This window comes from Oncorhynchus clarkii, chromosome 2 (genome assembly GCF_045791955.1).
Source record: "Oncorhynchus clarkii lewisi isolate Uvic-CL-2024 chromosome 2, UVic_Ocla_1.0, whole genome shotgun sequence".
Lineage (NCBI taxonomy): Eukaryota > Metazoa > Chordata > Actinopteri > Salmoniformes > Salmonidae > Oncorhynchus > Oncorhynchus clarkii.
The window spans coordinates 8,846,489-8,859,394 of NC_092148.1; the positions used below are offsets into that span (position 1 = coordinate 8,846,489).

General features: G+C 43.3%; 1 protein-coding gene across 3 annotated transcripts in view; it reads right to left on the reverse strand.

Annotated features, from left to right (window-relative positions):
• Positions 1–8,438, reverse strand: part of LOC139420595 (ATP-dependent translocase ABCB1-like) — a 30,273-nt gene extending 21,835 nt beyond the window's left edge. Inside the window, exons 1-5 of one of the 3 annotated variants that reach the window (XM_071170796.1) lie at positions 8,292–8,438; positions 7,745–7,808; positions 7,441–7,510; positions 5,716–5,872; positions 5,079–5,127 (exon numbers count right to left, since the gene is read on the reverse strand). In XM_071170796.1, coding sequence (XP_071026897.1) covers positions 5,079–5,127; positions 5,716–5,872; positions 7,441–7,510; positions 7,745–7,806 — 338 coding nt within the window. In that variant the 5' untranslated portion in view covers positions 7,807–7,808; positions 8,292–8,438. Of the gene's footprint in view, positions 1–5,078; positions 5,128–5,715; positions 5,873–7,440; positions 7,511–7,744; positions 7,815–8,291 lie in introns of all 3 variants that reach the window. The other 2 variants (XM_071170788.1, XM_071170804.1) reach the window with 2 other exon arrangements.
• Positions 8,439–12,906: the final 4,468 nt, after the last annotated feature.

Below are 12,906 nucleotides of genomic sequence, written 5' to 3' on the forward strand. Positions count from 1 at the left end.
GTTCGTGGTTAAGTAAAAAGCCAGGGTGGAGTGCAGTTGTCCTGTTCCATGTTGGTGGTTAAGTAAAAAGCCAGGGTGGAGTGCAGTTGTCCTGTTCCATGTTGGTGGTTAAGTAAAAAGCCAGGGTGGAGTGCAGTTGTCCTGTTCCATGTTGGTGGTTAAGTAAAAAGCCAGGGTGGAGTGCAGTTGTCCTGTTCCATGTTGGTGGTTAAGTAAAAAGCCAGGGTGGAGTGCAGTTGTCCTGTTCCATGTTGGTGGTTAAGTAAAAAGCCAGGGTGGAGTGCAGTTGTCCTGTTCCATGTTCGTGGTTAAGTAAAAAGCCAGGGTGGAGTGCAGTTGTCCTGTTCCATGTTGGTGGTTAAGTAAAAAGCCAGGGTGGAGTGCAGTTGTCCTGTTCCATGTTGGTGGTTAAGTAAAAAGCCAGGGTGGAGTGCAGTTGTCCTGTTCCATGTTGGTGGTTAAGTAAAAAGCCAGGGTGGAGTGCAGTTGTCCTGCTCCATGTTGGTGGTTAAGTAAAAAGCCAGGGTGGAGTGCAGTTGTCCTGTTCCATGTTGGTGGTTAAGTAAAAAGCCAGGGTGGAGTGCAGTTGTCCTGTTCCATGTTGGTGTTTAAGTAAAAAGCCAGGGTGGAGTGCAGTTGTCCTGTTCCATGTTGGTGGTTAAGTAAAAAGCCAGGGTGGAGTGCAGTTGTCCTGTTCCATGTTGGTGGTTAAGTAAAAAGCCAGGGTGGAGTGCAGTTGTCCTGTTCCATGTTGGTGGTTAAGTAAAAAGCCAGGGTGGAGTGCAGTTGTCCTGTTCCATGTTGGTGGTTAAGTAAAAAGCCAGGGTGGAGTGCAGTTGTCCTGTTCCATGTTGGTGGTTAAGTAAAAAGCCAGGGTGGAGTGCAGTTGTCCTGTTCCATGTTGGTGGTTAAGTAAAAAGCCAGGGTGAAGTGCAGTTGTCCTGTTCCATGTTGGTGGTTAAGTAAAAAGCCAGGGTGGAGTGCAGTTGTCCTGTTCCATGTTGGTGGTTAAGTAAAAAGCCAGGGTGGAGTGCAGTTGTCCTGTTCCATGTTGGTGGTTAAGTAAAAAGCCAGGGTGGAGTGCAGTTGTCCTGCTCCCCGCGTCACTGCTTCATCTCATTGTGTTTACTTTAAATGACATTACATTTTTATATCTTTCATCTTATCTTTTTAACCACAGGACATAAAAACACTGTATTCACACACAGTGCCTTCGGAAAGTATTCAGACCCCCTGACTTTTTACACATTTTGTTACTTTACAGCCTTATTATAAAATGGGTTCAAAAAGAAAATTCCTCAGCAATCTACACACAATACCCCATAATGACTAAGCTAATACACTTTTTTTTTTTTATTATTGCAAATTTATTTCAAAAAACGAAAACAGAAACACCTTATTTACATAAGTATTCAGATCCTTTGCTATGAGACTCAAATTAAACTCAGGTGCATCCTGTTTCCATTGATCATCCTTGAGATGTTTCTACAACTTGATTGGAGTCCACTTGTGGTAAATTCAATTGATTGGACATGATTTGGAAAGGCACACACCTGTCTATATAAGGTCCCACAGTTGACAGTGCATGTCAGAGGAAAAACCAAGCCATGAGGTTGAAGGAATTGTCCATAGAGCTCCGAGATAGGATTTTGTTGAGGCACAGATCTGGGGAAGGGTACCAGAACATTTCTGCAGCATTGAAGGTCCTCAAGAAGATGGTGGCCTTGATCATTCTTAAATTGAAGAAGTTTGGGACCACCAAGACTCTTCTTAGAGCGGGTCACCTGGCCAAACTGAGCAATCGGAGGAGAAGGGCCTTGGTCAGGGAGGTGGTCACTCTGACAGAGATGGGAGAACCTTCCAGAAGGACTACCATCTCTGCAGCACTCCACCAATCAGGCGTTTATGGTAGAGTGGCCAGATGGAAGCCACTCCTCAGTAAAAGGCACATGACAGCCCACTTGCAGTTTGCCAAAAGGCACCTAAAGACTCTCAGACCATGAGAAACAAGATTCTCTGGTCTGCATCACTGCCTGGCATGGCAACTGCTCGGTCTCCAACCGCAAGGCCCTGTAGAGGGTAGTGCGTACGACCCAGTACATCACCGGGGCCAAGCTTCCTGCCATCCAGGACCTCTTTTTAAATGTTTTATTTCACCTTTATTTAACCAGGTAGGCCAGTTGAGAACAAGTTCTCATTTACATCTGCGACCTGGCCAAGATAAAGCAAAGCAGTGCAACAAAAACAACAACACAGAGTTAGACATAAACAAACATACAGTCAATAACGCAAAAGAAAAATCTATGTACAGTGTGTGCGAATGTAGAAGATTAGGGAGGTAAGGCAATAAATAGGCCATAGAGGCGAAATAATTACAATTTAGCATTAACACTGGAGTGATAAATGGGCAGATGATGATGTGCAAGTAGAGATACTGGGGTGCAAAAGAGCAAGAAGATAAATAACAATATGGGGATGAGGTAGTTGGGTGGGCTATTTACAGATTGGCTGTGTACAGGCACAGTGATCGGTAACCTGCTCTGACAGCTGATGCTTAAAGTTAGAGAGGGAGATATAAGTCTCCAGCTTTAGGATCGGTAAGATAGTCAGTTTTACGAGGGTATGTTTGGCAGCATGAGTGAAGAAGGCTTTGTTTGCGAATTATGAAGCCGATTCTAGATTTAATTTTGCCTAGCTTCGTCCGGGTTAGGGAGGGTTTGGCCAGTAGGGTATATCCTTGTCTCATCGCGCACCAGCGACATCTGAAGGTTGCCAGGTGCATAGTGTTTCCTCTGACACATTGGTGCGGCTGGCTTCCAGGTTGGATGTGCGCTGTGTTAAGAAGCAGTGTGGCTTCGCTGGGTTGTGTATCGGAGGACGCATGACTTTCAACCTTCGTCTCTCCCGAGCCCGTACAGGAGTTGTAGCAATGAGACAAGATAGTAGCTACTAACTAATGGATACCACAAAATTGGGGAGAAAAGGGGGTAAAATAACAAAAGAAGAATGCGATGATTGACAGTCGAAAGTCTTGGCCAGGTCGATGAAGACGGCTGTCTTTTATCAATGGCGGTTATGATATCGTTCAGGACCTTGAGCGTGGCTGAGGTGCACCCATGACCAGCTCAGAAACCAGATTGCATAGTGGAGAACGTACGGTGGGATTCAAAATGGTTGATGATCTATTTGTTAACTTGGCTTTAGAAGACTTTAGAAAGGCAGGGCAGGATGGATATAGCGGTCTATAACAGTTTGGGTCTAGAGTGTCTCCACCTTTGAAGAGGGGGATGACCGTGGCAGCTTTCCAATCTTTGGGGATCTCAGACGATACAAAAGAGAGGTTGAACAGGCTAGTAATAGGGGTTGCAACCATTTATGTGGATAATTTTAGAAAGAGAGGGTCCTGATTGTCTAGCCCAGCTTATTTGTAGGGATCCAGATTTTGCAGCTCTTTCAGAACATCAGCTGTCTGGATTTGGGTGAAGGAGAAGCAAGGGGGGGGGGGGCTTGGGCAAGTTGCTGCAGGGGGTGCAGAGCTGTTGGCCAGGGTAGGGGTAGCCAGGTGGAAAGCATGGCCAACCGTAGAAAAATGCTTATTGAAATGATCGACTATCGTAGATTTATCAGTGGTGACAGTGTTTCCTAGCTTCAGTGCAGTGCGCAGCTGAGAGGAGGTGCTCTTATTCTCCATGGACTTTACAGTGTCCCAAAACTTTTTGGAATTAGTGCTACAGGATGCAAATTTCTGTTTGAAAAAGCTAGCCTTAGCTTTTGTAAGTCCCAGTCTACACCAGGCGGTGTCAGAGGAAGGCCCTAAAAATGGTCAAAGACTCCAGCCACCCTAGTCATAGACTGTTCTCTCTGCTACTGCACGGCAAGCGGTACTGGAGCACCAAGTCTAGCTCCAAGAGGCTTCTAAACAGCTGCTACCACCAAGCCATAAGACTCCTGAACAGCTAATCAGATGGCTACCCAGACTATTTGCATTACCCCCTCCCCTCACTCTACGCTGCTGCTACTCTCTGTTATTATCTATGCATAGTCACTTTAATAACTCTACCTACATGTACATATTCAGCGTTTGTGACAAATTAAATTTGATGTAACCAAGATTGAACTCTTTGGCCTGAATGCCAAGCGTCACATCTGGAGGAAACCTGGCACCATCCCTACGGTGAAGCATGGTGGTGGCAGCATCATCCTGTGAGGATGTTTTTCAGCAGCAGGGACTGGGAGACTAGGATTGAGGCAAAGGTGACGGAGAAAATTACAGAGAGATCCTTGATGAAAAACTGCTCCAGAGCGCTCAGGACCTCAGACTGGGGGCGAAGATTCTCCTTCCAACATGACAACAACCCTAAGCACACAGCCAAGGCAACACAACGCAGGAGTGGCTTCGGGACAAGTCTCTTAATGTCTTTGAGTGGCCAAGCCACAGCCCGGACTTGAACCTGATCAAACGTCTCTGGAGAGACCTGAAAATAGCTGTGCAGCAATGCTCCCCATCCAATCTGACAGAGCTTTAGAGGATCTGCAGAGAAGAATTGGAGAAACTCCTCAAGCTTGTAACATCATACCCAAGAAGACTTGAAGCTGTAATCATTTTCAAAGGTGCTTCAACAAAGTACTGAGTAAATGGTCTGAATACTTATGTGAGTGTGATATTTCAGTAGAATTTTTTTATAAATTAGCAAACATTTCTAAAAACCTGTTTTTTCTTTTGTCCTTATGGGGTATTGTGTGTAGACTGATGAGAGAAAACAAACGATTTAATCAATTTTAGAATATGCCTGTAACATAACAAAATGTGGAAGAAGTCAAGGGGTCTGAATAGTTTCCGCATGTACACTGGTATGGTGCTGGAGATAATGAATAGGAGGTTGAAAAGTGGAGGAATTGCCCTTTAACTATGCAGTTCACCCTGTCTAGGTTATGAAAATAGATGAAGTCCAAGTTCCCGTGAGATACTGTGAGAATTTGCGGACTCACGGATACGGAGCCTCTGAAATAGATCCGGTCAAAGATCAGGAACTACTCCCTTCTTGGTAAACTGAAATATCATTGAGTCTTAGCCTCACCCCGTCATCTCCTCTCCCAGAGTGGTGTTGGAAACAGGGAATGTGATGTCTAGAGCAGGAAAAGATGTGACAGTTAGACAGTTAAAGGGCAATTCCACCACTTTTCAACCTCATGTTCATTATCTCCAACACCAAACCAGTGTCTATATGTGAAAACAGCCTGTTTCTATAATCTGTAGTTAAAAAGACAAGAAGAAAGGTCCTAAAATATTTTTTTATCTGTGTCAAAAAACAGTGATTTTCAAAACCTGCAATGAGTTTCTAGCCAGAGGGTATTTTCTTGCTCCCCGCATCACCTCAAATCTCATATTGTTTGAAAATCACTGTTTATTTAAAAATGTTTTAGCTTTTTATGATGTCATCAGGTATAACTATTTAACGTTATATTTTTGCCTAAAAAAATGTAGAAATGCGTCATTTTCACATGTAGGCACTGGTATTGCGTTGGAGATGAAAATGAGGTTGAAAAGTGGTGGCGTTGTCCTTTAAGAGTGTGTGTGTGTGTGTGTGTGTGTGTGTGTGTGTGTGTGTGTGTGTGTGTGTGTGTGTGTGTGTGTGTGTGTGTGTATTTTTGCGTGCATGCTTGTGTGTGTGTGTGTGGGTGTGTGTGTAGGTGTGTGTGTAGGGACTGACTCACTGGTGAAGTTATTCTGTGTCTGTATGGAGTCTCCTATGAAGCTGTCAGTCATGTCCCCAAAGACGATACACATGAGAGGGAGGACCGTTCCATTAACCATAGCCATGATGGTCCCCAGCACAATCATCAACCTGTCCCAACCATCAGCAAACCTGAACTATAGAGGCATGGGGGAAGAGGAGCGAGAGTGAGGGGCAGGGTGGGGATATGAGGAAAGTGAGAGATTGAGAAGGAGAGAGAGAAAGGGAGTGAGAAGGGGCAGGGGAGAGGGAAGGGGAGAAAGAATTAAAGGGGGGAAGGATAAGTGGAGAGGAAAATGGACAGAGATGGACAGATGAGCAGAGAGAGAAAGAGAACATATGAAGGTAATGAATACTCTTGAGTCATTTTGTATGTAGAACTCCAGTATGTATATCCAGTGGTAGAGGCTCCTAACCAGAAGAAGTTTAACCAGCTATTCTACTGGCCCAGCAGGGGAACAGAGGAAATTCAATATTCTGCTATTCTACTGGCCCAGCAGGGAAACAGAGGAAATTCAACCTTCAGCTATTCTACAGGCCCAGCAGGGAAACAGAGGAAATTCAACCTTCTGCTATTCTACTGGCCCAGCAGGGGTCCAGAGGAAATTCAACCTTCAGCTATTCTACAGGCCCAGCAGGGAAACAGAGGAAATTCAACCTTCTGCTATTCTACTGGCCCAGCAGGGGTCCAGAGGAAATTCAACCTTCAGCTATTCTACAGGCCCAGCAGGGAAACAGAGGAAATTCAACTTTCAGCTATTCTACTGGCCCAGCAGGGGTCCAGAGAAAATTCAACCTTCATCTATTCTACAGGCCCAGCAGGGGTCCAGAGGAAATTTAAACCTCAGCTATGCTACTGGCTCAGCAGGGGTCCAGAGGAAATTCAAACCTCAGCTATTCTACAGGCCCAGCAGGAAAACAGAGGAAATTCAGCCTTCTGCTATTCTACTGGCCCAGCAGGGGTCCAGAGGAAAGTCAACCTTCAGCTATTCTACAGGCCCAGCAGGGAAACAGAGGAAATTCAACCTTCTGCTATTCTACTGGCCCAGCAGGGGTCCAGAGGAAATTTAAACCTCAGCTATGCTACTGGCTCAGCAGGGGTCCAGAGGAAATTCAAACCTCAGCTATTCTACAGGCCCAGCAGGAAAACAGAGGAAATTCAGCCTTCTGCTATTCTACTGGCCCAGCAGGGGTCCAGAGGAAAGTCAACCTTCAGCTATTCTACAGGCCCAGCAGGGGTCCAGAGGAAAGTCAACCTTCAGCTATTCTACTGGCCCAGCAGGGGTCCAGAGGAAATTCAACCTTCAGCTATGCTACTGGCCCAGCAGGGGTCCAGAGGAAAGTCAACCTTCAGCTATTCTACAGGCCCAGCAGGGAAACAGAGGAAAGTCAACCTTCAGCTATTCTACTGGCCCAGCAGGGGTCCAGAGGAAATTCAACCTTCAGCTATGCTACTGGCCCAGCAGGGAAACAGAGGAAACAGACCACTCCCCAACCCCCCCTATTTCCACATTCATGTCTGATCTGGGTTCCAACTTTACAGGCATGCAAGCACGTTGCACGCAAACAGTCACATGCACACACATTCGCACAATCACCCACCCATGCACACACACACACCAATAATACCTCAGGGCCCTGATAATAAATAGTCTACAGTGTGTAAAGCTGGAGAAGTATGTGACAGTTTATCTCGGCTACTCACCAGAGCTATGGCGCCAATCATCGGCATCTTTGGCTCTTTCTCCCCCTTTTTCTCTTCATCTTTATCCTCTCTAGCAGAGACAGAATATCTACGTCATTTTATAAATCAATTTTATGTAATAATCTTTCAACTTTAAAAACGGCAGATAAAGTTATTAAGTTGAGTTGGTTAACTCAGGAACTAGACCGTAATTCCAATGAAGGAATAATAACACAAATCGATATTATACTGACTATAGAAACAATTGTTGACAAAATACAAACACCCAAAGACAAAATTCTAGGCATAGCACCTAAATATTTACCCAATGTCTCCGTTTTGCTCAATCTTGACTTTGGCCACAGCTATCTCGTCCTTCTTGCCCATGTCTGGGTCTTATGGCATGTAAGAAACAATACAGACAGGTACAACCGTACAGGTGAGATCGCAAAGACGTGTAACGGTAAGATATTTAAGCGTCCTCAAGAGTCTGGGGAAAGACAAACTTTGACACCTGCAATAAAGTATTTAAGGGGCTAACCCACAGGCTGAACTCATCATGGGCGTGCGTGCGAATTCATTGTTTAAACGATAACGAACTGGTTGCATGATACTGACTCCGGTTCTTGACCACAGAACTAGAATGAGATTCTATTTCTATGGTCTGGACTTGGTAGTCAATTAACACCCTCAATATGCCCCAGAAGTCTACTTCATATTTATTAAGCCTACTTTTGAAATAGCTGTGTAGTATAGGCTATAGTTTAGACTTGTCTTGTAGGCTATTAGAAAAAGCAGTTGACATTACAACGTGTAACGGAAGATCCGGTCGAGCACATTACAAATACATAATGGTTGTTAGATAAACTCACCGCTTCTTTCCCGCCACCCCGCACAGGACCTCTCTTTTCCCTCGTTTATATTTTTGACAATAGTTGGTCCACTATCGGTGCTTACCCCCCAGCTCCGGTGCTGTCCTCTCTTTATCTACCTCTGTTTCGCTCTCACAATAAAGAAACAAGGGAGGCAACAGCGCTTCTCTTATATCATAGTTACACGCGGGTGACATAATTTACTGCCGCGTGCCGCCCCTGCTCAAATCACACCTTCTGATCTCCATCAAACGTCTGTCTGTCATTGACTTCGACGTCAGGAGCTGCTTTAAGGCGGCGACAATGACCTATGGCTGAGTGTGTGTCTTTGTTATTACATTACAGATACCGAACATGGCCATCTCATGTTGCCGCTATTTGAGAGACAACCACCGCTACTCGACAAAAGTGATGTTATTTTTCTCTCACAACATCGTGAACCAACAGTGGGCATCCATATAGCCAATGTCCAATCTCTTATAAAGAATGGAGAGCCTACCAGTATAGCAAAATGAACATCTTATTGACTGCTTCATCTCTTGACGTGCCTAGAACACAGAGTGAACAATTACTATAAATTATCTAGGACTAGCTTATAGTTAAACTACCGAGCGGTGCAGTGGTCAAAGGCACGGATTCTCAGTGCAAGAGGCGTCACTACAGTCACTGGTTCGATTCCAGGCTGTATCACATCTGGACGTGATTGGGAGTCCCATAGGGCAGTGCACAATTGTCCCGGCATCATCTGGGTTTGGCCAGTGTAGGCAGGCATTGTAAATAAGAATATATTCTCAAATGACTTGCCTAGTTAAATAAATAAAAATTGAGTTACCTCTATTTGTAATTGTTCAGCTTAGGCCAAATCAGTTTCTGTTATTAATTACATTGAGAACACACACTGTAAAAAAAATAAACCCCACAAATATATTGTTTCAACTAATTAAGTAACTGGTTCCACATAGTATTTTCTTGTTTACTCAACTTTTGGAGCTAAGTGTTACCTGAACAACAACAAAGAATTGTTGGCCCAAACTTAGCTCCAACTTGTGAAAAAATTGGCAAAAATTCAGTCAATTAAAAATGATGTGTTTGCTCAACTTGTTCATTCAACTATAAATGAACATTGATGATGTTCTTTTTCCTCCAGTCTGAGTTAGTGCTTTGTCTTGTTCACTCTGTTCTAATGTGTTCTGTCAGCTTGTGTAGCATTGAAAAGGGATAAAGACTCCCACACTGCCATTTACCTCTCTACATGTGTTAATCATTGTCATCATCAGGGATTGGTACAGGGTTCACATACCCACAGACAGACAGTATGGTGGCCAGTGACTTACTCTTATTGATAAAACCATTAACTTCCCCTCAGAATCTCTCTGGCCTGTCTTGGCCATTGATCAAGCTGGAATGACTGGACATCGGACAAAATATTCAACCACTGAAGGACAATGGAATAAAAAAAATATTATATCTCAATGACAAGCTGAACCAGAAAACATTTCTCTACTGAGCTTCCAATCTCCATTGTCCTCCAAGACTGTCTGAATATAATTTCTGGTTGGACTGGTAGATAATGTGAAGTGAAGTGACAGTAGACATCTCCCCTCGTGTTGGGCTGGCTGAAAGGGCAAAAAGGAACAGGTGTGTGTTATTGTCCCTGAGTATGTGCATGTCAAAGACCAATTCAGATAACACATGACTGTTATACAACATTCAATAAACACACACCAGTGTGTGGGCTAAAGGTACAGTTAGTCAGGAGCTTCTCTACGCACGCACGCACAGACAGACAGACAGACAGACAGACAGACAGACAGGCAGGCAGGCAGACAGACAGACAGACAGACAGACAGGCAGGCAGGCAGGCAGACAGACAGACAGACAGACAGACAGACAGACAGACAGACAGACAGACAGACAGAGACAGACAGACAGTGTCACTCATTGACAATATTCTAATACAAAAGGGGGAGTCATACTGTGACATCACTTCTTGGGTTTTCGTCACACTTTGACTCAGTAGAAGTGGATGACATACAGTGATGTCACCGGTTAATGAAGGATTGACCTAAAAACAACTGGAGTAATATGAGTTAAAAGGTTTTAAGACAAAAAGCACGTTAGGATAGGTTAACTTCCTTGATGTTAATGTCTTACTATAGGATGAATATATGAAGTATCCAGGTTTGTTCAGTCAATCTACAGACAGATCGAGGTTGTGTCTCACAAAAGTAGGTTAAGAATCCATTACTAGTCAGTCAGATAAGGTCCCTCCTCCCTATCAAAACGTCAGACACCAATTCATCCCAAAGACAATATACCATTTTTCTTCCTTTTTATCTCTGAATGGTTGGGAAAGGGCTCAAAGCATGTCACAGATCAAATCTACACCTGTTGCATTCGGCCCATGTGACAAAAAACATGTGATTGGATTTGAATAATCTTCTATATCTATGAATCATTCACTGAAGCTCTTTCAGCTGTTATTGTGGTACTTTAATAGGTTCAGATTTGCCCCTTTACTTACTTTCTGAGAATCAGGAAGAGAGATCTGCTCTTTCTCTCTGGTTCTGATGTCAACCACAGAACTAGTGACTACACAGACAGGAGGTCAGAGATAGAAGCTGAGGTATGGAGCGCAAGTCTTTATTCCAGTCTTCAGGGTTCTTCTCAGGCTCAAACCAGTTCCAACCAGTTCTGAGGAACAGGGGAAGAAGAACAGGGTCAGAGATTCTGATTAGTAAAGACTGTTTAACCTTTATTCAATCAGAAAATACCCTTGAGGTTGAAAATCTATTTTGCAAGAGCAACCCACAGTATGAGATAAAATGGCAAAACTAGCCAGCAAGTATTTTCGAAAGTTTGTAGATTTTTTTTTACATATTATATACTGTATATTCTTTTGGGGGGGATTTTAGTTTTTGGTCAAAAAATGACTAAAATCACAATGTAATCAAGGTATGAAATGATTGTTATTTCCAAATACAATGGTATGAAATGATTGTTATTTCCAAATACAATGGTATGAAATGATTGTTATTTTCCAATACAATCTAATTTTGGGAGTAGTTGTGGACAATTTGCAGTGTACAAATTATTATAATTATGTTCCAGCCCCCTGACCATCCACTCCAACAAAAATCGGTCTAGTTGGCTACCCCTGCAGTAGGGGCGGGCACCTCTCGTTTAGTTCGAAAATAGTTTAACCCCTGAGATGAGGCATCTTGTTTCCTCAGAGAAAAAAGTGACAACACAAAACACATCAAAACAGTTTTGATTGGTCTGTCTCAGTAGAGTTTTGATTGGTCTGTTTCAGTAGAGTTTTGATTGGTCTGTTTCAGTAGAGTTTTGATTGGTCTGTTTCAGTAGAGTTTTGATTGGTCTGTCTCAATAGAGTTTTGATTGGTCTGTTTCAGTAAAGTTTTGATTGGTCTGTCTCAGTGGAGTTTTGATCGGTCTGTCTCAGTAGAGTTGTTGTCTTGGGATAGATAAGTAGTCCATTGCATTTCATCAGTAGCCCAAAAACACTTTTTTCAATATCCATGAATCCCCTTAAACCTGGGGTGTCAAACTCATTCCATGGAGGGCCTAGCGTCTGCTGCCTTTTCCTTTCAATTAACACCTAGACAACCAGGTGAGGGGAGTTCTTTGCTAATTAGTGACTTTAATTCATCAATCAAGAACAAAGGAGTGAAAACCCACAGACACTCAGCCTCCATGGAATGAGTTTGACACATGTGCCTTAAACTCACCAAATGCCCCTGTGGCTCTCCTCTGCTATAAACACCATATTGACTATTCCGTGTCCAGGGCACTTCAGGAAAGGGGAGGAAGGATTCAGGTATTGGAACAGCTGCAGCTCACTCCATGGCCACTGGGGGTCCCCATCTACCTGAAAACTGACATTTCTAACAGATATATTTTATTCTCACATACATCAGATAGGTGTGGTTTTACTGGGTTAGCCATAGTAGTACAGCACCCTTCAGGCAAATTAGGGTTAAGTGCCTTCCTCAAGGGCAGAGCAACAGATTTCACCTTGTCAGCTCAGGTAGTTGAACCAGCAACCTTTTAGTTACTGGCCCACCACTCTAACCACCACCTGCCACCCTATCATATCATATCATAACAGAGAACACAGTTCGAACACGTTCAATGTGGCCTGTGGCCTGATTAAATTAACATAAAAAACCTTGCTTTGCTTTCTGTTTATTGTTGCAGCACCATTTCAGCTAGTCAAATTACTGTACATATAAATATACATATAATAGCCTATATTTGGCGAATATAGGTTATTCTCATTCTGATCATCATCAATATATTACACAAAACAATAACCATATAGATTATGTATACTGAACAAAAATATAAACGTAACATGTAAAATGTTGGTCCCATGTTTCATGAGATGAAATAAAAGATCTGAGAAATTGTACATACATAAAAAAATGATCTCAGATTTTATGCACACATTAGTCCACATCCATGTTAGTGAGCATTTTTCCTTTGTCAAGATAATCCAAACACCTGACAGGTGTGGCATAACAAGAAGCTGATTAAACAGCATGATCATTACACAGGTGCACCTTGTGCTGGGGACATTATAAGGCCACTCTAA